This window comes from Brachycentrus maculatus, unplaced genomic scaffold (genome assembly GCF_059751285.1).
Source record: "Brachycentrus maculatus isolate JH-2025_06_01 unplaced genomic scaffold, ASM5975128v1 h1tg000813l, whole genome shotgun sequence".
Lineage (NCBI taxonomy): Eukaryota > Metazoa > Arthropoda > Insecta > Trichoptera > Brachycentridae > Brachycentrus > Brachycentrus maculatus.
The window spans coordinates 25,239-49,841 of record NW_028281541.1 but is presented as its reverse complement, the minus strand read 5'-3'; the positions used below and the strand labels follow the sequence as shown (position 1 = coordinate 49,841).

The 24,603-nt window shown below is 34.7% G+C and overlaps 1 protein-coding gene across 1 annotated transcript in view; it reads left to right on the top strand.

Annotated features, from left to right (window-relative positions):
* The window catches only part of LOC148300151 (multidrug resistance protein homolog 49-like), a 37,289-nt gene that overhangs the window by 9,305 nt on the left and 3,381 nt on the right, over positions 1-24,603 (top strand). The window contains exons 8-22 of the mRNA XM_088275180.1: positions 795-981; positions 2,525-2,667; positions 3,861-4,069; positions 6,196-6,431; positions 7,988-8,142; positions 8,614-8,757; positions 10,010-10,192; positions 10,745-10,828; positions 12,904-13,023; positions 14,776-14,905; positions 16,013-16,208; positions 17,895-18,057; positions 19,612-19,806; positions 21,413-21,622; positions 23,155-23,301. Of these exons, the coding sequence (XP_088131306.1) occupies positions 795-981; positions 2,525-2,667; positions 3,861-4,069; positions 6,196-6,431; positions 7,988-8,142; positions 8,614-8,757; positions 10,010-10,192; positions 10,745-10,828; positions 12,904-13,023; positions 14,776-14,905; positions 16,013-16,208; positions 17,895-18,057; positions 19,612-19,806; positions 21,413-21,622; positions 23,155-23,301 (2,502 nt within the window). The remainder of the gene's footprint in view (positions 1-794; positions 982-2,524; positions 2,668-3,860; positions 4,070-6,195; positions 6,432-7,987; positions 8,143-8,613; positions 8,758-10,009; positions 10,193-10,744; positions 10,829-12,903; positions 13,024-14,775; positions 14,906-16,012; positions 16,209-17,894; positions 18,058-19,611; positions 19,807-21,412; positions 21,623-23,154; positions 23,302-24,603) is intronic.

Genomic DNA, 24,603 nt, shown 5'->3' with positions numbered 1-24,603 from the left:
TCTGACTCCGATTCCTATATTTACCAACAACACGACTCCGATTCTACTCAGAAAAACTAAATTTTATCTGTTTGTTTCCAGGCATATAGCCATTTTTTTGTTATTACAAAGGAAACGTACCTCTGAACCCTGCTTTTACAAACATTTATATAAAAATTGAGAGAATTTTGTTCATGTAACGCAATGATATCAACAAGTGGACGTGATCAATGCAGAACAATGACTGGCAAAAAATGCGCGCAAATTGCGTGCAAACAAAAGAAACATGTTTCGGCATAAGAAAAAAGGAGACAAACACATTTTCGTAGACTTTATGCATTAAATGGATCTCGGTGATTCACCATATCGGCGCAACAAGTTTATTCTATAGTTAAGACTCCAACTCCGACTCCGACTCCACAGTCTTGCTTTACACACTTGCAACATTCACCATTCTACCCATAATTGACTATCACGATACTCAAATTTTGGAACTCCTATACATTCATAAATCATGTACATAGGTACATCACAAAGTGCATATGAGTTTACAAAAGCCATCTATTGTGGATTGAGAAAGCTTTTATTTATCAGATAACCTTTTCTGGATATATATGTAATCATTCCATGACGTCTCATGATTGAGTTCACTACAGCCATTAGTGAATGGATTTAAAAAGCTTTTATTTAGCAGAAACCTTTTTATTTGCATACAAAATTCGAACCAGGATAATTTTACATACTGGGAAACATTGATGAAAATAAAAAACAAAAAATATTTGTAAATTGAACTTGGTGTTTTTGTTTGTTTACAGGTTTTAAATGGCCTTTCGTTGGAGATTAAAGCTGGGGAAACAGTTGCTCTTGTTGGAGGTTCAGGCTGTGGCAAGTCCACTGTGCTTCAGTTGTTGCAAAGATTGTACGATCCACTATCAGGGAAAGTTGAAGTAGATGGAAGACGACTTCCAGAACTGAACGTGGCATGGCTGAGATCCCACATGGGTAAGATATACATACAAACATTCGTTAGCTGTTCATATGTAGAATGATCTCATAAACCAAAATGTACTAAATGGCTATTATCCTTGGCTCCACTCGACCGAGTATGCTTGGCTACAGTACTTTAGAGACTAGAAGGGATGTGTATTTGATTTTGCATTTTTATCCATTGTTGCGCGGTATGATGGATAATCCTGAAATCATCTGGAACATTGGTCTGTATGTTCCCGATAGTTAGCTAAGACAGCGTCGGCTTAGATTGTTTCCCATTCCCATATACAGGACCAACCTGCCGATGGTTATGCCTGTAGGAAGAGCTACCGCTATGTTAAACATGTCATTGGATATTGATCTGTTCCTTGTGTCCGAAGGAGTTTTCCGAAGCGGGATTCTTCTACACCTTTAAGTCTTCTTGCTTACTTTTAATATATACGTCTTGAATATTGTTTGTTATGTATACATATATTTTTTTTGTTGAATAAATATGATTTATTTAGAATTTACAAGTCAGGTTCCTTTTTAAAGTATTCACATCCCCAACGCACACACTTATCCCAACAGTATTTACTCTTTTGAAAACAGTCTTAGAATGAATTGTTGGGTAATATATCCAAAATTAAACAAGGTTTATTTGGTTGAATTCTATATTTATTTATGTATATGTTAATACGTGACGCGTTTCGTCTTCTTAGGCCATTATCAAACACTCGAGATAATGTTCTAAGAAGACAAAACGCATTATGTATTAACATATACATAAATAAATGTAGAATTCAATCCAATAAACCTTGTTTAATTTTGGATATATTACCCAACAATTCAATATGGAATTCTACCAACTGTCTGCAGTTACAATAAATAAGTCTTAGAATGATTATTTTGTGATTTCCTTCAGCTCCTTTGTAGCATTTGTCTTAACTTTCCCCTCCCGGTGATATCGCTCACTCCTTTCAAGAATGTCATAAATAAAAAATCGTCGATTTTCAGTAGTGCATGTTTTCGTAATGCCCAGAAAATGTACTATATCCCAGCAAAAGCGGCATATTTTTAACTTAATATTTACCCGCTACAGGGCAAAAGTGTTTTTTTTTGCATTTTGAAGAAAAGGTATTGTTTAATAATTTTTTTAAATATACTAAATATTTTTCAAATGGAGAAAAAATATTCAGGTTTTACCTAAAAAGATCTGTTGCACAGTAAAAAGTTAAATAAGTGGCTTGATATTTATTTTTAATACATTGTATTTTATGTTAAATAAAAGAAACATTTAGGAATATTCACATTTTTCCGGCTTACAAAATACATATCACTGGAACGTGCGGGAGTTTTTAGCATCGTAAGGGAAGGGTTAAGGAAAATGCGACGGATAAATTGAAGGACATTACAAAATAAGGGTTCCAGGACTAGTTCCAAAAGCGGAAAAGCTGTGCCTTCTCCTTAGTAGTAAAAATCACAATATTGAATTCAAAATTCTCTTCTGACTCTCCATTTCTCTATCATGAATCTCCATTCCAAATATTCTTCAACTGATGAAGAGTCCTTTCAGGCGTTGTTGGGCAGGAGCCGGTACTCTTCAGTGGGACCATCAGGGACAACATCGAGCAAGGGAAACCAGGATGCACCGACAAGGAGATCGTCAATGCCGCCATTGCTGCCAATTGCCATGACTTCATAACCAAATTGCCCTTCGTAAGTTGTTTACAATTTTATTATTATTATTATTATTTTTTCTTTATTTAAATTTATTTAAATTAAAAAAAAGAAGAAATATTTGTGTTTTTATTATTTACACAAATATTTCAATTTCATACTATTTCTGTGAGCCTAAGCGCCTCATTATTATAAATAGGTATCAAATTGTGGTAAAGTGGGTTCGAACCGATAAACTCTGACTTAAGAGTCTGCGACACTAACCACGGGACCACAACCCGACACTATCATTTTCAAACACTATTTCGCTCACTCCTTTCAACAACGTCATAAATAAAAAAAAACCTAATTTTTCAGGAGATTGTTTTCAAAGTTTAAAAATATAATACAATGTATTTAAAATAAATATCAACCCACATATTGAACTTTTTACTATGCAACAGTTCTTTTTAGGTAAAACCTGAAGATTTTTTCTCCATTTGAAAAATATTAAGTGTATTTAAAAAAAATTAAACAATACATTTTCTTCAAAATGCAAAAACAACACTTTCTGCCCTGTAGCGGGTAAATATTAAGTTAAAAATATGCTGCTTTTGCTGGGATATAAATAGTACATTTTCTAGGCATTCCGGAAACATGCACATCTGAAAATTGACGATTTTTTTATATATGACGTTCTTGAAAGGAGTGAGTCATTTGTGTATTGTTGGGTAATATCCAAAATAAAACACGGTTTTTGTTGGATTGAATTCTACATTTATTTATGTATATTTTAATATGTGACGCGTTTTGTCTTCTTAGGACATTATCAAACACAATCCATTTGTGTAGCTAAGTCGATATTTCAGAGTTGTGCCTTTGGGACATTGAAAGATGAAGAGAGGGTAGAAGCTAAGCAAAATAGTGTTTGAAAATGATAGTGTCGGGTTGTGGTCCCGTGGTTAGTGTCGCGGACTCTTCTTCCAAGTCAGAGTTTCTCGGTTCGAACCCACTCTACCACAATTTGATACCTATTTCTAATTATGAGCTGCTAAGGCTCACAGAAATAGTATTAAATTTAAATATTTGTATATTATATTTATCAACATAATTTTTTACAAATATTTCTCTTGTAAAAAAAAAATAATAAAAATTATGCGGAATGCTTTGAAACATGTGTCACAATTGATTTGAAAAATTAGTGATATTTAACAAGAAAAAAAAATAAATGCTATTTTTTTAAACAAATTCAGGGCTACAATACCACTATTGGCGAACGAGGAGCTCAGTTGTCCGGTGGTCAAAAGCAGAGGATTGCGATCGCGAGGTCTCTGGTTCGTGACCCGAGGATCTTGCTGTTGGACGAGGCCACCTCTGCTCTGGACGCACAAGGAGAAAGGAAGGTGCAGGATGCTCTGGACAGAGCCAGCCATGGACGGACCACAGTCATGGTCACTCATAGGTATGACTTTGTATTTATTATCTTTCAGGATTCACTGTCTTAAAATGAAGGACGGCAATTGTGATAGGATTCAACACAGTAATTTATTTACAAAATTTTGCTTTTGTCCAAATACTTGTTCACAAAATCTGAATTATCTCCATTTGCAGGAGTTATTTTCATATTATTTTTCATCTCATCAAAGATGAAGAAGAATATGGAAGTCTGGTCATTTACGGGGCTGACGACCGTCATAGGCTGGTTTAAGTGATCACTTTACACACGTGTAACATTCACCAATTCTACCCATTATTGACAACCACATTATCGTCAGCCCCATAAATGCCCAGACTTCAATAGTCTTCTTCGTCTTTGATGAGATGTCAAAAAATGATACAGTTATTTATCTTTTTTTTAATGAGGTCAAGGGATCTGCATCTCTTATGTCACTGCGACCATATAAGGTCTATTGTGACCTCCTTCTGTATCACAGCTCACTCTCAAGACCTACATGTGTCATGTAACTCACAACCTCTTTTGGTGGTAGGAGCTTCACCTTCTCGGAATCCAGTAGTGGCCCTCCAAGGATGTGACTTTGTTTGCGAGCGAGTGCGTCACAATTATAGAGAATGTGGATTGGCGTTTCGTTATCCTCCATACAAAATCTGCATACTGGGGAGTCATGTAGTCCAATTTTTGTCAAGTGTTTCTTCAGTCTGCAATGTCCTGTCAAGGTCCTGGTTAGGATCCTTATTTGTTTTTTGCTAAGCTTTAGAGCTTCTGTGGTGAATTTCCGCGAGTACCCCGTGATCAGTTCCTTTGCGTGTTTCATCCCTGAGCTGTTGGACCAGATCTCTTGGCTCTTGTCCATGGCCCAGTTTTTCAGACTAAACTTGAAAGTGCTCAGTGTTAGTCTGCATATGGGCTCAGGGCCCATTGGTGGCCTCTCAGCACCAGTTCTTGCAAGTTCATCGGCAGCTTCATTGCCTATGACACTCATGAACACAATAAAAGTAACTCCTGATACTTTGGAGTTAGTTTTATTGTAAATTGTACATTGCCTTGAGGCAAATTTTCAGGAAAAATGGCACCATTTAAATTAACCATTTTATGTATTTATTTATTTTTATTTCATCAAACACATAATCAAAAATTAATAATAATGTGCCGTCACTGAGTTTACCCGGGCGGAAGGCACATTTTGCTAAACTTATTTATAAAAATTAAGAAAGGTGTGTTGAGATAGTTTGGAAATGTAGAACAAATGAGTGAGGAAAGAACGGCAAAACAAATTTATGAGGCGACTGTAATTGGAAAAAGGAGCAGAGGAAGACCGAAAAAAACTTAGCACGATCAGGTATGCCAAATACTTGAAAGCGGTCAGGTTAGGAGTCGTTATAATCGGCGGGTATGTATGAGGAGATGCATGAACGTGGAAGAGGCGAAGAATGTTTGCAAGGACAGAGTGGTGTGGCATTCTATTCTCTCTGCTTACCCCTGGGGGAAGCGGCGTGATGGTTAGTTAGCTATTTTTGAAATTATATATTATAAAATTGATTATAATATGCAATCAAATACCACATTGCCGAGAGATCACTTTACACATCGCTCACTCCTTTCGAGAACGTCATAAATAAAAAAAACTTGATTTTTCAGGAGAACGTTTTCAAAGTTTAAAAATATAATACAATTTATTCAAAATAAAAATCAAGCCACTTATTGAACTTTTTACTGTGCACCAGATCTTTGTAGGTAAGACATGAAGGTTTTTTTCTCCATTTGAAAAATATTTAGTAAATTTAAAAAAAGTAATTAAACAATAACTTCTCTTCAAAATGCAAAAATGACACTTTCTGCCCTGTAGCGGGTAAATATTAAGTAAAAAAATGCCTCTTTTGCTGGGATATAGTACATTTTTTGGGCATTCCGAAAACATGCATAACTGAAAATTGTCGATTTTTGATTTATGACGTTGTTGAAAGGAGGGAGCGACATGTGTAACATTCACCAATGCTATCCATAAAATTTACCAATTCATTATTCTTCTTAATCTATGTTGAGATGTCAAAGAATTATATAAAAAATAACTCCTAAAATTGGAGAAAATCCAGATTATATAATCCAAAAGTATTGATGTTATTATGCAGACTGACAACCGTGACCAACGCATCGCGGATAGTATACATCGACCAAGGCAAGGTGGCCGAGCAGGGATCTCACGAAGAGTTGCTGGCGCTGAAGGGACACTACTGGAAGCTGGTTCAGACAGACCTGGAGCATCAGCAGGCCGGCAAGCCAGACCCCAAGGAGCTGGAGGACGAGGACTTGGCTCCGGGAGACGCGGTGCACACCACACACTTGCAGCGAGTCCAGAGCATCAAAGGTAACATGCTCGAAAAAGGTGGTCCGACAACATAGCCGATGTGGGGAGAATAAACTGTCTGCAAACAGCAATCGACTGAAGAGAATGGAAGGTTAAGGAAGAGGCTTATATTAAGCAGTGGAGGCTGGAAGGCTAGAAAAGAAGCAGAAGAAAACTTATGCCATATGTGAATAAGAATATGACAGTCTGGGTATTTAATTCAATTCAATTAAATTCAATTTATTTTATTTAAATAGATAATATACACATTACAAACTTAAATTTAAATCGTATACATTAACAAAAATTGAAAATAAGCAAGAATACTATTGCTAAAGGTGTAAAAGAATCCAACTTCTGAGAACTCCTTCAGACACATGGAACAGATCAATATCCAATGAGATATTGTTCAACAAAGCAGTAGCTCTTCCTACAGGCATAACCATCGGCAGGTTGGTCCTGTGTATAGGAATGTGAAACAATCTATGTCGACGCTGTCTTAGGTAACTATCGGGAACATACAGACCAATGTTCCGGATAATTTCAGGATTATCGATCAAACAGAACTTACAGTGCTTATAACCGATAGCCCCGTTAGTTCCCAGACTTATAATAAGGCAGTGCATCATATAAAAACAGTGTTATCTTAATCGTTAGTTAACACATAAAGCAAACGTGATTTGCCATGCGCTTCAGGTACTAGTTGAGAGTTATATGAAATAAATATTAGACTGAAAAATTACATATTTATTTGAACCCCCCGCCCGAGTATTAGTACATTGACACTTTGTTGTTTTTGTCTCTTCGTACTACTGTCCGTTCATATTTATTTTACCTCTGATTTATATTTAGTTAGCCAACATATCAACTAGCGGTAAAATAACTCTAGATTCACTGTACATACAAAACAAATGAGATTCTTATCTGTATTCGAGTAGAGAAAGCTACCATATAAACTTCAAAAAGCTCCCAACAGATGGCAGCATTGTCTATTAATTTTAACTGAGAAACGAATGCGGTTGTTTCAACACGACATATTTGCCAATGTGCAAGGTCAACATGCAGGATCTGAATTTTATTTGTTACGGAATTCACTTTGTCGTAAGATATGACGAAATTGTAAACTAAAAACTGGTTTATAATTCAAATGTTACTTTTTTTTAAAATCACTATAAATATTTTATTGTAACTTAATTATAATGTCTACCGGTTTCCAAGCTAACTGCTTCTTTATCAAAACTGATTAATACTCTTGAATTATTAGTCTTGATAGTCTTGATAGTTGTAGCGTCGAAACCGGTAGACATTATAATTAAGTAATGATAAAATATTTAAATTGATTTTAGAACAAATTGACATTTTAGTCACAGTTAGTACTTCAAATATAAATTAAAGAAAAACTTGTTTTTTACCACTTGAGTTAATTTTATTATAACGACTAGTTTTTGAAGCTATGCTTCCATCTTCAGGTTTAAATATAAACATAAGTTATGTTTATATTTATAAGTGGTAAAATATAAGTGTTTTTTTTACAATTTAAAAAATGAATACAAACATTCAGTTGTTTTTTCTTCTAGAATCTTCTCCTGAGCACATTGGTAAGCTGAGTAGAGACAGTTTGAGGAGAGCTCAAAAACGGTCCAGCCTCAGCTCCGTGCACAGCTTCAACAGAGGTCAAAGAGCCATGTCCGTAGAACAAGATGATGTCCAAGATGATGAGCAAGAGACAGAGGTAAGTCATATTATCAATTTTAAAAATGTAAATTTAAAACCTTTGTGGAAGTCCTCGCCAAAATATTAAATTTCAAAAATAGCACAATTTTTTAAAAATGCAAATCTGTTCTGTTGTATTATATCGAAATTTTAATTAATTAAAATATAATCCAGGATTCAAACCTCACATACTAATAAAAGAGTTTCTGCTAAAAAAAAGGCTTCTTTTCATCTCACCAATAGATGTCTTATTCTAGTGATTCAAGAACAATGTTTGAAAATTGGTTCATATATACAATATAGAACTTCCAAGAATTTGAGTAGTGTCAATAATGATGGGTAGAATTGGTGAATGTTACGCGAGTGTAAAGTGATCACTTAAACAGTCTATGATGGTCGTCAGACCCGTAAATGCCCAGACTTCCATATTCTTCTTCATCTTTGATGAGATGTCAAAAAATAATATGCTAATGCTTTATTTTAATTATAGGAATTGGAGAAATCAGTTAGCAACTTTGCCCTTATAAAACTGAATAAACCGGAGTGGGTCTACATTCTTTTTGGATGCTTGGCATCTATAATTGTGGGAGGAGTCCTTCCTGCATTCGCCCTTCTCTTCTCCGAGGTCTATGGAGTAAGTATACCAACAATAGAAAACTAACTAACTAACCATCACGCCGCTTCCCCGCAGGTGTAGGCACAGAGAATAGAGCGCCACACCACTCTGTCCTTGCAAACATTCTTCGCCTCTTCCACGTTCATGCATCTCCTCATACATACCCGCCGATTGTTACGACTCCTAACCTGACCACTTTCAAGTATTTGGCATACCTGATCGTGCCATGTTTTTCTCGGTCTTCCTCTGCTTCTTTTCCCACTAACATTCGCCTCATAAATTTGTTTTACCGTTCTTTCGTCACTCATTCGTTCCACATGTCCAAACCATCTCAACACACCTTTCTTAATTTTATCGATAATGCATATCTCATTTTGCATTCCTTCCTTATTTCACTATTCGCACATCTATCATACATTGTTTTGTCGCACATTCTTCTGAGAGATCGCATTTTGACTGCATTCAGTCTACTTTCATCCTTCTTTTGCCAACTCCATGTTTCACTTCCATACATTAGAGTTAGAACCAGGACCAACAATAGAAGTCTTTATATAATAGAAAGCTTACATAAATTTCCCAGACACTGGATTATTCACCCTTTTAGTGAAAATCAATATTAAATGTGTCCCAACTTGAGATGAAACATCCTGAATTGCATATATACAACATTCAAAAATAAATTCAATATGGATGATCAATAACTAACTAACTAACCATCACGCTGTTTGGCTGTCCAAACTCAAAACACAGTAAGGGCCTTTTTTTTGCATTTTTTGACTAAGAAGATTCACTCCTTTCAAGAACGTCATAAATCAAAAATCGTCAATTTTCAGTTAAGCGTGTTTTCGTAATGCCTAGAAAATGTACTATATCCCAGCTAAAACGGTATTTTTTTAACTTAATATTTAACCGCTACAGGGCAGAAAGTGTTGTTTTTGCATTTAAAAAAAAAGGTATTGTTTAATTATTTTTTTAAATATACTCAACATTTTTCAAATGGAGAAAAAACCTTCAGATTTTACCTTAAAAGATCTGTTTCACAGTAAAAAGTTCAATAAGTGGCTTGATATTTATTTTTAATACATTGTATTATATTTTCTAACTTTAAAAAGTTCTCCTGAAAAATAAAGTTTTTTGATTTATGACGTTCTTGAAAGGAGTGAGCGATATGTATAAATGTTTAGAAATTGTATTATGTTGTACTTAAAAATGAAACTATATTAAATAAATAAAATAAAAATAGTAAAACCTAATTTGTCTTCCTTTCTAGTTGCTGTCTTTGACTGATCAGGATGAAATAGCTTCCGGAACGTCCATCTACTGCGCCCTGTTTGTGGTAGTTGGAGTGTTGTGCGGCTGTGGAACCTTCCTTCAGAGCTACCTGTTCAGTACAGCTGGAGTCCGCCTGACGCACCGTCTTAGGATTAGGACATTCGCCAACTTCCTCAATCAGGTAAAACTATCTCTTTTTCTTCTTTATTTAAGACTATATCCTGTTATTCTCCAGTCCGCTCCTTGGAGGTGGAAGATCAGCTGTCTCTCCATCGTTTAGGTGGTCTTCTTGTAGGTCTGTTACCTCTTAAGCTGCTGTCTGTTGCTATTCTCACCACTCGATCCGAACTTGCTTCTCTTCCTTCTCTTCCCCATTAAAAAAATTATACTACAGTATTGTCCGCCTCCGTAGTGTAATGGTTAGCACGCTCGGCTACCGTTCTGGAGGTCCCGGGTTCAATTCCCAGGGGGGATAAAATAAATATGAGTGATTTTTTCACTGTAATATTTATTCAATATTACCCTAGACTGGTACCTGAAGCGGAGGGCTGATCACCTTTCCTTCATGTGTAAACGATCAAGATAACACTGCGTTTATGTGATGCAGTGCCCTATGCACCATTGGGGTGCGGACAAGGGTTTTTATTTTATTTTTATATTGTAAAAAGTATTTTAAAAAAAAAATTATGGTGTTTTATGTTTTAATATATTACAGTAATATGGTTAATTTCAGGAAATGGGCTGGTATGATGACCCAAAGAATTCGGTGGGAGCTCTGTGTGCAAGGCTCAGTGGAGATGCTGCTGCAGTACAAGGGGTGAGTAGTCGACTATCTGACTAACTAACCAACACGGCGATTCCCTTCAGGAGTAGGCAGACAGAATAGAACGCCACATCAGTCAGTCGTTGAAGACAATCCCCTCATATATACCCGTCAATTATTTCGACTGCTGTCATGATCACGTCCAAGTACTTGAATTATTGTTCGTGACAAGTTTTCCTCGGTCTTTTTTCGCTTCTTTTACTAAACATATTCACTTCGTGAATTTGTTTTACGATTTTACCTTTTTATTACATCAGTTATACTTATCTCAGCCTTGCATTCATCTCCTTTGTGCACTGCAATTTACCATTCACTGATTTTTTTAATTTGCTTTAACTGATTTTAGTGACCCATTTACTTTGTACCCAGCATTCACTCCCCTGTATAGAAAACATATCGCTCACTCCTTTCAAGAACGTCATAAATAAAAATCGTCGATTTTCAGTTGTGCATGTTTTCGTAATGCCCAGAAAATGAACTACATCCTAGCAAAAGAGGCATATTTTTAACTTAATATTTACCCGCTACAGGGCAGAAAGTATTGTTTTTTGCATTTTGAAGAAAAGGTATTGTTTAATTATTTTTTTGAATGACTAAATATTTTTCAAATGGAGAAAAAACCTTCAGGTTTTACTTAAAAAGATGTGTTGCACAGTAAAAACTTCAATAAGTGCCTTGATATTTATTTTTAATACATTGTATTATATGTTTAAACTTTAAAAACGTTCTCCTGAAAAATCTAGTTTTTCGATTTATGACGTTCTTGAAAGGAGTGAGCGATATGGAGTTATCTACTTGTCCAATACTATCTCTCATCCAGATCTACTACATTCATCTCATTTAAAAACTAAGGCTCCTTCCGAATACAATAACCATCTTCTTCTTTTAAGCCTTGTGGCCTGTTATTAAGAGGGATTAGCCTTCTGCAATGTCGATTTCCAGCTATCCATCCATCTCTTTGGTGGTCTGTCTGGGAGTCATTCTCTACCCGACCCAGTTTCTCCAGGGTATGCTTGGCTACAATAGTTTAGAGACTAGAAGGAATGTGTATTTAATTACGCATTTTTATCGATTGTTGCGCGGTATGATCAATAATCCTGAAATTATCCGGAGCATTGGTCTGTATGTTCCCGATAGTTACCTAAGACAGCGTCGGCATAGATTGTTTCACATTCCTATATACAGGACCAACCTGCCGATGGTTATGCCTGTAGGAAGAGCTACCGCTATGTTGAACAATATCAAATTGGATATTGATCTGTTCCATGTGTCCGAAAGAGTTTTCCGAAGCGGGATTCTTCTACACCTTTAAGTCTTCTTGCTTACTTTTACTTTTAATATATACGCCTTGAATATTGTTTGTTATGTATATATATTTTTTTTTATTAAATAAATTGAATTGAATTGAATTATTCTATCTCGAAGACTCTTGCCTGATATGCTTCTTAGAGTCTTCATTTCTCACACTCTAAGCGTGTTTTTTGTGCCAATGGTGTCCGCTATACTTTCGATTCCATACGTCATGATGGAATAAATTACAGTCATTACTCAAACATTTTGAAAAATGAAAATTCATTATAATATGCATAAATAATAATAATAATAAAACCCTTATCCGCACCCCAATGGTGCATAAGGCACTGTGTCTTATAAACGCAGTGTTGTTATCATGATCGTTTTACACATGAAGGAAAGGTGATCAGCCCTCCGCTTCAGGTACCAGTCCATGGTAATATTGAATAAATATTACAGTGAAAAAATTACTTGTATTTATTTTTACCCCCCTTGGGAATCGAACCCGGGACCTCCAGAACGGTAGCCGAGCGTTCTGACCATTACACTACGGAGGCGGACAAATATATATAAATGCATAAATAATAATAAATCCTAAATAAACAACATGACTAGGCCTCCCCCGCTTATGTCCATGTTCCTACTAGTTGCGTAATGTTTTGAATTTTAAACGGTTAATTGAAGTTGGAAAGTGTTGCAGAATTTTCAGAGAGTTCGAAATCCCAGGTAGTCTGAGTTATTAATTTGTATTTAATATATTTGTTTTGTGTTTTCAGGCTACAGGAATGAGAATTGGCACGATTCTGCAAGGTATATCAACCCTTGTCATTGGAATCTTAATGGCGATGGTGTATTCGTGGAAGATGACCCTTGTATCACTTGTGACAGTGCCCATTGTAAGTCGACAATAATATCAGACACTGGATTATTTACAACATTTTGATTGTGTAAATAAATTATCTGGTCAAATTATAAGCTAAATTAATAAAAATGAAAATTATATTTTCTGGCGTTTCTCAGGTGTGTGATTATAATCCAGGATTCGGACCTCACATACTAATAATAGAGTTTCTGCTCAGTAAAAAGCTTCTTTTCATCTAACCAATAGATGTCTCTAGTGAAGTCCTATTGATCCAAGAACAATGTTTCGAAATTGGTTCATATATATAGAACTTCCAAGAATTTGAGTAGTGTAGTTATCAATAATGGGTAGAATTGGTGAATATTACACACTACATTGTCGTCAGTCCCGTAAATGCCCAGACTTCCATATTCTTCTTCATCTTTGATGAGATGTCAAAAAATACTGGATTATTTAATTTTATTTAGAATTCATGTACAGAAAATAAATAAGTACATTGGCGGGCTCATTGCTAAAAAGCAATATCGCCCAACCAATTAAAAACAGACTAGTGATATTGATCAAAACGTGTGATACCATATATAGCTGTTTGCAATCAGAGGGTAGATAGTACTTGAACATTAAAAAAATATTAATTCCAAATGACAATAAGGAAGGCAAAGGAAAAAGGGAGTTTAGGGAAGGAGATATCGCTCACTCCTTTCAAGAACGTCATAAATCAAAAAACTTGATTTTTCAGGAGAATGTTTTTAAAGTTAAAAAATATAATAAAATCTATTAAAAATAAATATCAAGCCACTTATTGAACTTTTTACTGTGCAACAGATCTTTTTAGGTAAAACCTGAAGGTTTTTTCTCCATTTGAAATTTTTTTGTATATTTATAAAAAATAATTATTCAATACATTTTCTTCAAAATGCAAAAACAACATTTTCTGCCCTGTAGCGGGTAAATATTAAGACGTTCTTGAAAGGAGTGAGCGATATAGGAAAAAATTAAGGCTTGAGGTTTGATGGACAGTTAGGATTCTACTGATAGATGTAGTAATATTATACACCCTATGGATGAGATGTCAATATTATAGATGTTATATCATTCTATCTAACCATCATTCCTCTTTATACTAAAGATGCCATTTTCTGAGCATCCCAGAGCTTACGACCTTGCATTTGGCTGGCTTAAGCGATCACTTTATACACTTGTGTACCGTCCATTATTGAATATCCAAATACAACATTTTGAGTGTGTCCAAATACTTGTTCACAAATATGGATTATCTCCAATTAAAGGAGTATTTTTAATATAATTTTTGACATCTCATCAAAGATGAAGAAGAATATGGAAGTCTGGGCATTTACGGAGCTTATGACCGTCACAGGTTGGTTTCAGTGATCACTTTACATAGTGTATTCACCAATTCTACCTGTGATTGACAACCACACTTCTCAAATTCTTGGAAGTTCTTTATACCATGTATGATTCAATTTTGAAACATTGTACAAGAATCAATAGAATTTTCACTAGTGACATCTATTAATGAGACGAAGAAGCAAGGTCGTAAACCCCGTAAATGCCCAGGCTTCCATATTCTTCTTCATCTATGTTCAGATGACAAAAAATAATATGGTAAACAACTCCTATAATTGGAGATAATCGAGATTTGTGAACAAGTATTTGACACACTCAATATGTCGTTGAGAAAATTTTGGTTAAAAAACCGCGGAGACTTTTTAAATGACCCAATATTATACTTTTCTCATTCAATGTATATTTTTTTCTTTTAAAGGTTCTTGGAGGAATCTGGTTAGAAGGAAGGGTGATTCGTAACTCACAAATTCAGGAAAGGAAGGCTATGGAAGGCGCTTCTAAAATTGCAACGGAAGCAATCATGAACATCAGAACAGTGCATAGCATGGGTAAGTAAAATTCCATATTTTGAATATTGAAAGCATCAACTTTGTGGATCATAGTGATGTATTATTTTGAGAAATAAAAAGACTTTGTTTTTTGATCCACTCACATTTTTATTAAAACCCAACTAGTTTCGGCAACAACCTGTTGCCCTCATCAGGGTTTGTTTTATGACTAAACATACATACATGATATATAAAAGAAACAGAGAACAAATTATTGGGATAAGGAAAGCAAGGAAGGGGATAACTGTGTTTAGGTTGGGTTTGATTTTAAAGGAAAAATATTAAAAATTTGTTCACTGTTTCTTTTATATATCATGTATGTATGTTTAGTCATAAAATAAACCCTGAAGAGGGTAACAGGTTGTTGCTGAAACCAGTTGGTTTTTAATAAAAATGTGAATGGCTAAAAAAACAAAGTCATTTGATTTCTCAAAATAATATAAAAGAGTACAAACTATATAGTTCAAACTGAAGATATAAGAGATAAGAAGGGTTGGGATTTCAAACTAACCATAACACTTCCCCGCAGGGGTAGCAGAGACAATAGAACGCCATACCAATCTGTCTTGCACACAATATTCGTCTCTTCCACATTCCACATACATCTTTTCATACATACACGCCGATTATTCCCAGTCTTGACCTGACCACTTTCAACTATTTAAAATACTTGATCATGCCAAGTTTTCCTCGGTCTTCTTCTGCAAATATCTGTTCACATTCTGGGTTTCCTCCATTTATGACTTCTTTTTTTTTTATTATTTTTTTTATTTATTAAAAAGATAAATATTTGTGTTTTTATTATTTCCAAAAATATTTCAATTTCATACTATTCTGTGAGGCTAAGCGGCTCATTTTTTGAAATAGGTATCAAATTGTGGTAGAGTGGGTTCGAGCCGAGAAACCCTGACTTAAGAGTCCGCACTAACCACGGGACCACAACCCGACACATTATTTTTACATCTCAACATAGATGAAGAAGATCAAAGTCTGGGTATTTCCATGCCTTATGACCATTAACTGGTGAAGTCAATATGGAGATGTCAACAAAAATTGTTAGAGATATTATTAAAATGTGTTTTTTAACCAAATTTACCTTAATTTCAGGCGCTGAACAGCAGTTCTTGAATCGCTATGAAAAGGAGCTCAACTTGGCGACAGCTGCAGGGGGTATCAAGTCACGTTTCCGAGGGGCTGTCTACTCCCTCGGGCTAGTGGCTCCAGCTCTTGGTTATGGCATCTCCCTATACTACGGAGGTCTGCTTGTAGCTTACGAGGGACTCCCTTACAAGAGTGCCATTCTGTGAGTCTGATGAAAAATATCTCTAAAACTCTTCATCTTTCTTTATATTCTTCTCCGTCTTATATCTGAAGACCATAATTTGAATAAATCAAGAATTATAGAAATTTTACATGTAAATAAAAAAGGTCTTTAATATATTATTAGATTAAAACCAATATTTTTAGCTTTTCCACTTTATTTTTATTTGACCAGCGACAGGGTTTCGTCGTTACCGACATCATCAGACTGGTGGGAGGCTATACAAATTGTATTATTTTTGTACAAATTGTATATTTATATAAAATCGTGCTCTCAACACAAAAAAAAACGTTTATAAAAAATATTTTTAATATCATACAATACTTAAATTCACTCAAATTAAATTAATTTCTCAACGAAATCATATCAAATCATGGTTATCAACTCCTGCCTTGTTTTATATATAACATAACAATTTGTATGGCCTCCCACCAGTCTGATGATGTCGGTAACGACGAAACCCGGTCGCTGGTCAAATAAAAATAAAGTGGAAAAGCTAAAAATATTGGTTTTAATCTAATAATATATTAGAAATGCAATTCCATCACAAAGTGTCTGTGAATAATATAAATCTATTAAAAAAGGTCTTTGTTTAGATAATCTAGAAAAATTAGAAATTTGTAAAGCAATTAATAATGACTTACCCATAATAAATAACCAGCTAAATTAAACATGAAATATACTTTTAAAAATATTCCCATTGGGATTCATTTGTCTACTTTCTGTCAATTTTTTGTTGCTGTATAAATGTCAAACCGTAATCATTTTCTGTTAATGACTCAAAAATGATTTTTCTGAAATCGGTGGTCATGGAGTAGTGTTTTTAAGTGGTATGACACAAAGTGAACTATGAATGGAAAGGAGAGTGTTATATTACCATACCACAAAGTTAAAAATGCTTTTAACTCTTACCACTCTGTAGGCCAGACATTCTGGCCCATATGATTCGAGTAGGCAGCTCCGTGGGCCAAAATGTCTGGCCCGGCGCAGGTATAACTTTAATCATTGATTTCTCTATCGCCCAAATATATTCTACCAAAAAATATTTGAGATAAATGCAGTTAATTATCGCAACATATTGAATTAACCAACATTTCTTCAATAAAACTTTCCATTCCTCAGATTTAATCTAGGAAAAATAGATTATCATTTTGGGTGAATATTTGTCATACGCTAATATTTTTTGGGACAGTCAGTCGTTATCCTTCATTTATGACGGTTCTCCAAGGGTACTCCCACTTTTTGTGACCATATTTTTTCGTTTTGTGGAGCTTTTATATTTCAAAATATTGTGATAGTAGTTAAAATAACAGAAATTGCATTTTACATGTTCATAATAAATATTTTATAGTTAATCCGCCATGGAAAACGATGTAAGTTACACTTTCAAGTTCAGTTATAAAAACAAATTGTCATACGAATTGCCAGACAGAGTGTCCCAAAATTAGGGAACCAAAATATTTATTTTAACTGTAGAAAAACGTCGCATTTTTTTGATCAGAGTAGCTGATCAGTTATGAGAAAAAATGGTCAGAGTGGAAAAGATTAACATACAAAATAGATAAGGAGAGTGTTATATTACCATTCCACAAAGATAACAATGCTTTTGAAATACAAAATACTCAACTGAATACCTTTGTTGACTTAGGTTTTAATTTGATTTGGTAGGGTCTCCGAAGCTCTGATCTTTGGATCTTGGATGATGGGTCAGGTGCTAGCCTTCGCTCCCAACTTCAACGCTGCCAAGGTCTCTGGAGCCAGGATTCTTCGTCTCATGAACCGAGCTCCTTTGATAAAGAATGATGAGTCCATCAAAGATGACGCCTCATGGGTAAGTTTAAATATTATCAATATAAAATATTTGATATCACAATATGGGTGAAGAAGAATATAGAAATACTAGGTATATACTGGGCTTTACATGTCCATCATAGGCTGGTTTAGTGATTTTACATACGTACAAAACGTGATGAATGCACCATGCTATGATTGACAACCATACAATTTAAAAATTTGGAACTCAATCCTGAAGTATCATCATGAGATTGATGATATATTGCTCACTCCTTTCAACAACGTGATAAATCAAATAACTTGTTTTTTCAGGAGATCGTTTTTAATGTTTAAAAATATAATACAATGTATTAAAAATAAATATAAAGCCATTTATTGAACTTTTTACTGTGCAACAGATCCTCTTAGGTAAAACCTTTTTTTTTTCCATTTGAAATATATTAAGTATATTTAAAAAAAATAATTAAACAATACCTTTATTCAAAATGCAAAAACAACACTTTCTGTGTATAAAAATATACCGCTTTTGCTGGGATATAGTACATTTTCTGGGCATTCTGAAAACATGCACAACTGAAAATTGTCGATTTTTGAAATATGACGTTGTTGAAAGGAGTGAGCGATATGTATTGAGTTCCAACAATTTGAGTAGTATGGTTGCGAATCGTGGGTAGAATATTACTTGTGTGTAAAGTGATCACCTAACCAGCCTACCTTAACTTTCATATTCTTTCAATTGATTTGGCAGTCACTTTGCAGTAATATCTATCCATTTTTAGTATATCACCATAATACGGTGTTTGAAAGTGATGCAAAATGCATTTTTTACTTTATATCAAAGGAATAACCCGCAAAGCGTCTATTTTAGATGCTTGTCTGTAGGTAGGATATTCAGGATAGGGAATATAAATGTGAAAAATACATCACAAACACCCAAACCAATTGAAAACAAATCTTTCTTGAATTCATTTTGCAATTGGCGGGAATCAAACCCGCGACGCCAGTTTCGCAATTGAGCGTTTACCCAACTACACCACTGCGCCAATCAATTGAAACTCGAATGACAATAGATTTTAAGAAATAACAGTATTTACCAAATAAATACTTTAATTTCAAAATCTATATTCTTCTATGTACATCTATGATATATCGCTCACTCCTTTCAAGAACGTCATAAATAAAAAATTGTCAATTTTCAGTTGTGCATGTCTTCGGAATGCCCAGAAAATGTACTATATCCCAGCAAAAGAGGCATATTTAAACTTAGTATGTACCCGCTACAGGGCATAAAGTGTTGTTTTTGGATTTTGAAGAAAAGGTGTTGTTTAATTATTTTTTTTAAATATACTAGTTTTTTTCCAAATAGAGAAAACCCTTCAGGTTTAACCTTAAAAGATGTGTTGCAAAGTAAAAAGTTCAATAAGTGGCTTGATTTTTATTTTTGATACATTGTATTATATTTTTAAACATTAAAATCGTTCTCCTGAAAAATAAAGTTTTTTGATTTATGATGTTCTTGAAAGGAGTGAGCGATATGTATTTTTTTTCTTTGAATGACCCTATTGACCATGTGTTGTTTCAATGGTTTTAGAAGGCAGAAGGAAGCATCAAGTACACTGGTGTGCAGTTCAGCTACCCGTCAAGGAAGGAAGTCAGGGTGCTCCGGGGGCTGGACATCGAGGTCCCTGCTGGCCAGACCGTAGCCCTAGTGGGGCACTCGGGCTGCGGCAAGTCCACAGCCGTGCAACTGCTGCAGAGGCTTTACGAGTCGGCCCGAGGAGACATTGTGCGTACTCATGAATTATAGTCACAATTGTTATGCAGTAACGTGGTAGAATATTATCCATACTCTACCCGACCGAGTTTCTCCAGGGTATGCTTGTAGTAAAAATATGCAGTTTTAATCTACGCAATATTTTTTTTTCTTTTATTTTAAATTCTTTTGCATTTCACAATGTATTATAATTACAAATACAATAAAAATATATAATATTAATACAAAAAAAAAATCACAAAGGCATGGCCTGTTTTTGGGTATATATTTTATTTTAGGTTAAAATAAAGAACACTGGCAAGAATCCTATAAATATCAGAATTTAAAAAATACTAAAAGTGCTATTATAGTCTGCCTCCGTAGTGTAATGGTCAGCATGCTCGGCTAGGGCTAGGAGGTCCCAGGTTCGATTCCGAGGGGGTCAAATAAATTTTTTGAGTGATTCTTTCACTCTGATATTTATTCAATACATATACCGTGGACTGGTACCCGAAGCGGAGGCTGATCACCTTTCCTTCATATGTTAACGATCAAGATAAAACTGCGCTTATACGATGCAGTGCCCTATGCATCATTGGGGTGCGGATAAGGGTTTTAAATGAACTACAAATATTTGAATTGAACAGAAAAAAATATCAAAAAGATGAATAGGAATTGTGTAATTGGCTTTCTTTTTTTTATTAATGTAACTATTTTTTTAATATACTTTTACTAAATGTAAGGCTGTACAGTTCCCAAATAAATAAATAAATAAAAAATGAAGAAATAATACACGAATAAAGTTTTTATCAAGGCTTCCTTACAGTATATAGGCTTAAAATTGGTTGATAGACGTCTTACGCTCTTATCGGCTACAACAACTGCAATGGGCCATGTGATCTAACCAGCTCGCAACCAGCGCACTAAATTTGGCAAGCATGCCTTTGCTGTTGTGGGGCCGATGGCGTGGAATGCTCTTCCACCAATGGTTAGAAATAGTGAGAGTGAGATGATCTATAGAAAAAACTAAAAACACATTTGTTTGCTAAATCATTTCCACCATAATATTTTCCCCAATTCATTCACAGTGAAGCGCCTTTGAGGTAGTATTTTACAAAAATGGCGCTTTATAAATTATCCAATTTTATTATTATTTTTATTATTAGTAGCTAAATATTTAGTAGACTGAATTCAGTCGAAATGCGATCTCTCAGAAGAATGTGCGACAAAACGATGTATAACAGATGTGCGAATAGTGAAATAAGGAAGGAATGCAAAGCTAAGATAAGCATTATCGATAAAATTAAGAAAGGTGTGTTGAGATGGTTTGGACATGTAGAACGAATGAGTGAGGAAAGAACGGTAAAACAAATTTATGAGGCGAATGTTAGTGGGAAAAGAAGCAGAGGAAGACCGAGAAAAACATGGCACGATCAGGCATGCCAAATACTTGAAAGTGGTCAGGTTAGGAGTCGTAACAATCGGCGAGTATGTATGAGGAGATACATGAACGTGAAAGAGGCGAAGAATGTTTGCAAGGACAGAGTGGTGTGGCGCTCTATTCTCTCAGCCTACCCTGTGGGGAAGCGGCGTGATGGTTAGTTAGTTAGTAGCTAAATATTTAATGTTTTATTTTCAGACTCTGGATTCAAAGGACATCACGAAGTCACTGCAGATTCCCAGGCTTCGAGCTCAGCTGGGATTGGTCAGTCAGGAGCCGACCTTGTTTGACAGGACTATAGGAGAGAACATCGCGTATGGAGACAACTCCAGAAAGGTTACCACACAAGAGATAATGGAAGCAGCCATTAAAACCAACATCCACGGGTTCATCTCTGGACTGCCATTGGTAAGTTTAGACACACTTAGTGACATTTTTTTCATCTTCTATATGAATGTTTGTCTGGCTATTGAGGAATGATAAAGGTACATAAAGAAAATGATTAAATCTTCACATATGTACATAATAAATAAATAATAAAACCCTTATCCCCACCCCAATGGTGCATAGGGCACTGCGTCATATAACGCAGTGTTATCTTGATCGTTTACACATGAAGGAAAGGTGATCAGCCCTCCGCTTCAGGTACCAGTCCAGGGTAATATTGAATAAATATTACAGTGAAAAAAATCACTTATATTTATTTGACCCCCCCTGGGAATCGAACCCGGGACCTCCAGAACGGCAGCCGAGCGTGCTGACCATTACACTACGGAGGCAGACAGTGTACATAGATCATATAATTTATTGATTCGGCATTAAATTTGTGGAATGACATGATTATTTTATTAAAATTAAACATTTGAATATACCACTTCAATGAGTTTTATTTATGTTTACGACTAGTTTCGAAAACTTACAGATGTTTTCATGTACAGTTTATTTCAGTTTTGCTTTTCACCTGTAGATGAAAACATTGGTTAGTTTTCGAAACTAGTCGTGTGTAATGAAATAAAACTCATTAAGTGGTATTATACAAGTCTTTAATTTAAAAAAAAAATCATCATGTCATTCCATAAGTTAATGCCGAATCAATAATATACTTTGTCTGGTAAGTTTGTCGACCGCTGGTATAAGAAGTTTTTAAGTCAAAATTTTAGTACAAATATAATCTAGAGATTTTTGAAATATCCTATCATGTTCAATAACCCTTTTAAATGAAGACTGTCTTTACTTAATTTTTTTTTACAAAAATTTATAAATATTAATATATAACCACTCACCGAGATTTCTATGTCTACCGGTTTCGAGACGTACCCGTCTCTTCGTCAGGACAATCACTATAGTACTAGAAAATCACTATACACTGCTGTAGTAGTCACTATAGTACTAGACAATCACTATACACTGCTGTAGTAGTCACTATAGTACTAGACAATCACTATACACTGCTGTAGTACTCACTTTAGTACTAGACAATCACTATACACTGCTGTAGTAGTCACTTTAGTACTAGACAATAACTATACACTGCTGTAGTAGTCACTATAGTACTAGACAATCACTATACACTGCTGTAGTAGTCACTATAGTACTAGAGAATCACTGTACACTGCTGTAGTAGTCACTATAGTACTAGACAATAACTATACACTGCTGTAGTAGTCACTATAGTACTAGACAATCACTATACACTGCTGTAGTAGTCACTATAGTACTAGAAAATTACTATACACTGCTGAAGTAGTGATTGTCCTGACGAAGAGACGGGTACGTCTCGAAACCGGTAGACATAAAAATCTCGGTGAGTGGTTTTATACTTATATTATTAACATTTAAAAAAAAAAAAAAAAGTTAAGTAAAAATGACTAACCACAAAGTATTGAGAAGACTGTCTTACTTATTAAATAATTGTTTTTGATTGTTTATTTTATTTTAAGGGATACGATACCCCCCTGGGATCAAAGGGAGCACAGCTATCAGGAGGTCAGAAACAGAGGATAGCCATTGCGAGAGCCTTAGTTCGTAATCCAAGAGTCTTACTTCTAGACGAGGCAACTTCAGCTCTGGATACTCAAAGTGAAAAGGTACTTTATTCTTTTTTTATTTTATTTTTTTATTTGTCTACATTTATTTAAATCATAATTTATATATATTTAGAACTTTTTTTTGCAGAGACCCACCAAGCTACCTTGTGTGTCTTGTTGTTGGAGTTCTTTTTTAATACATTTTTTATTGTTTTTAACGATTTAACCTAATAAAGACACAAAAAAGAGAAAAAAATTAAGAATATAAACATTATACAGTTTTCATAAAATTAACTCTTCATCTACAACATTTTGAGTGTGTCCAAATACTTGTTCACAAAATCTGGATTATCTCCAATTACAGGAGTTATTTTCATATTATTTTTTGACATCTTTGATGAGATGTCAAAAAATAATATGAAAATAACTCCTGTAATTGGAGATAATCCAGATTTTGTGAACAAGTATTTGGACACACTCAAAATGTTGTAAATAAATTATCTGGTCAAATTATAAGCTTAATAATAAAAATGAAAATGGTATTTTCTGGCGTTTCTCATGTGTGTGATTATAATCCGGGATTCGGATCTCACATACTAATATAAGAGTTTCTGCTTAATAAAAAGCTTCTTTACATCTCACCAATAGATGTCTCTAGTGAAGTTTTAGTGATTCATGAACAAGGTTTCTAAATTGGTTAATATATATAGAGCTTCCAAGAATTTGAGTGGTGTGGTTGTCAATAATGGTTAGAATTGGTGAATGTTACACGTGTGTAAAGTGATCACTTAAACCAGCCTATGACGGTCGTCAGCCCCGTAAATGCCCAGACTTCCATATTCTTCTTCATCTTTGATGAGATGTCAAAAAATAATATAACTCTTGATCATTTACCTGTTCCTTTATTTTGCCTTTGTTGAAATGTAAAGTTTTGGTGAGGACCTCGACATATTTGTATACGTCCGCCTTCCTGGTGTAATGGTTAGCGTGTTTAGCTGCCGTGCTGGAGGCCCTAGGTTCGATATCCACAGGGAAGGGGTGAAAATAAATATTAGTGATATTACACTCTCATATTTATATAATATTGCCATAATATTTACCCTTTCCACTCTGACCTTTTTTTCTCATAACTAATCAGCTACTCTGATAAAAAAAAGTTTTTCTACCATTAAAATAAATATTTTGGCTCCCTAATTTTGGGACACCCTGTCTGGCAATTTGTATGACCATATTAACTAAGATTAACTGTATTTATCTGAAATATTTTTTGGTAGAATATACTTGGGTGATAGAGAAATCAGTGATTAAAGTTATACCTGCGCCGGGCCAGACATTGTGGCCCACGGAGCTGCCTACTAGAAT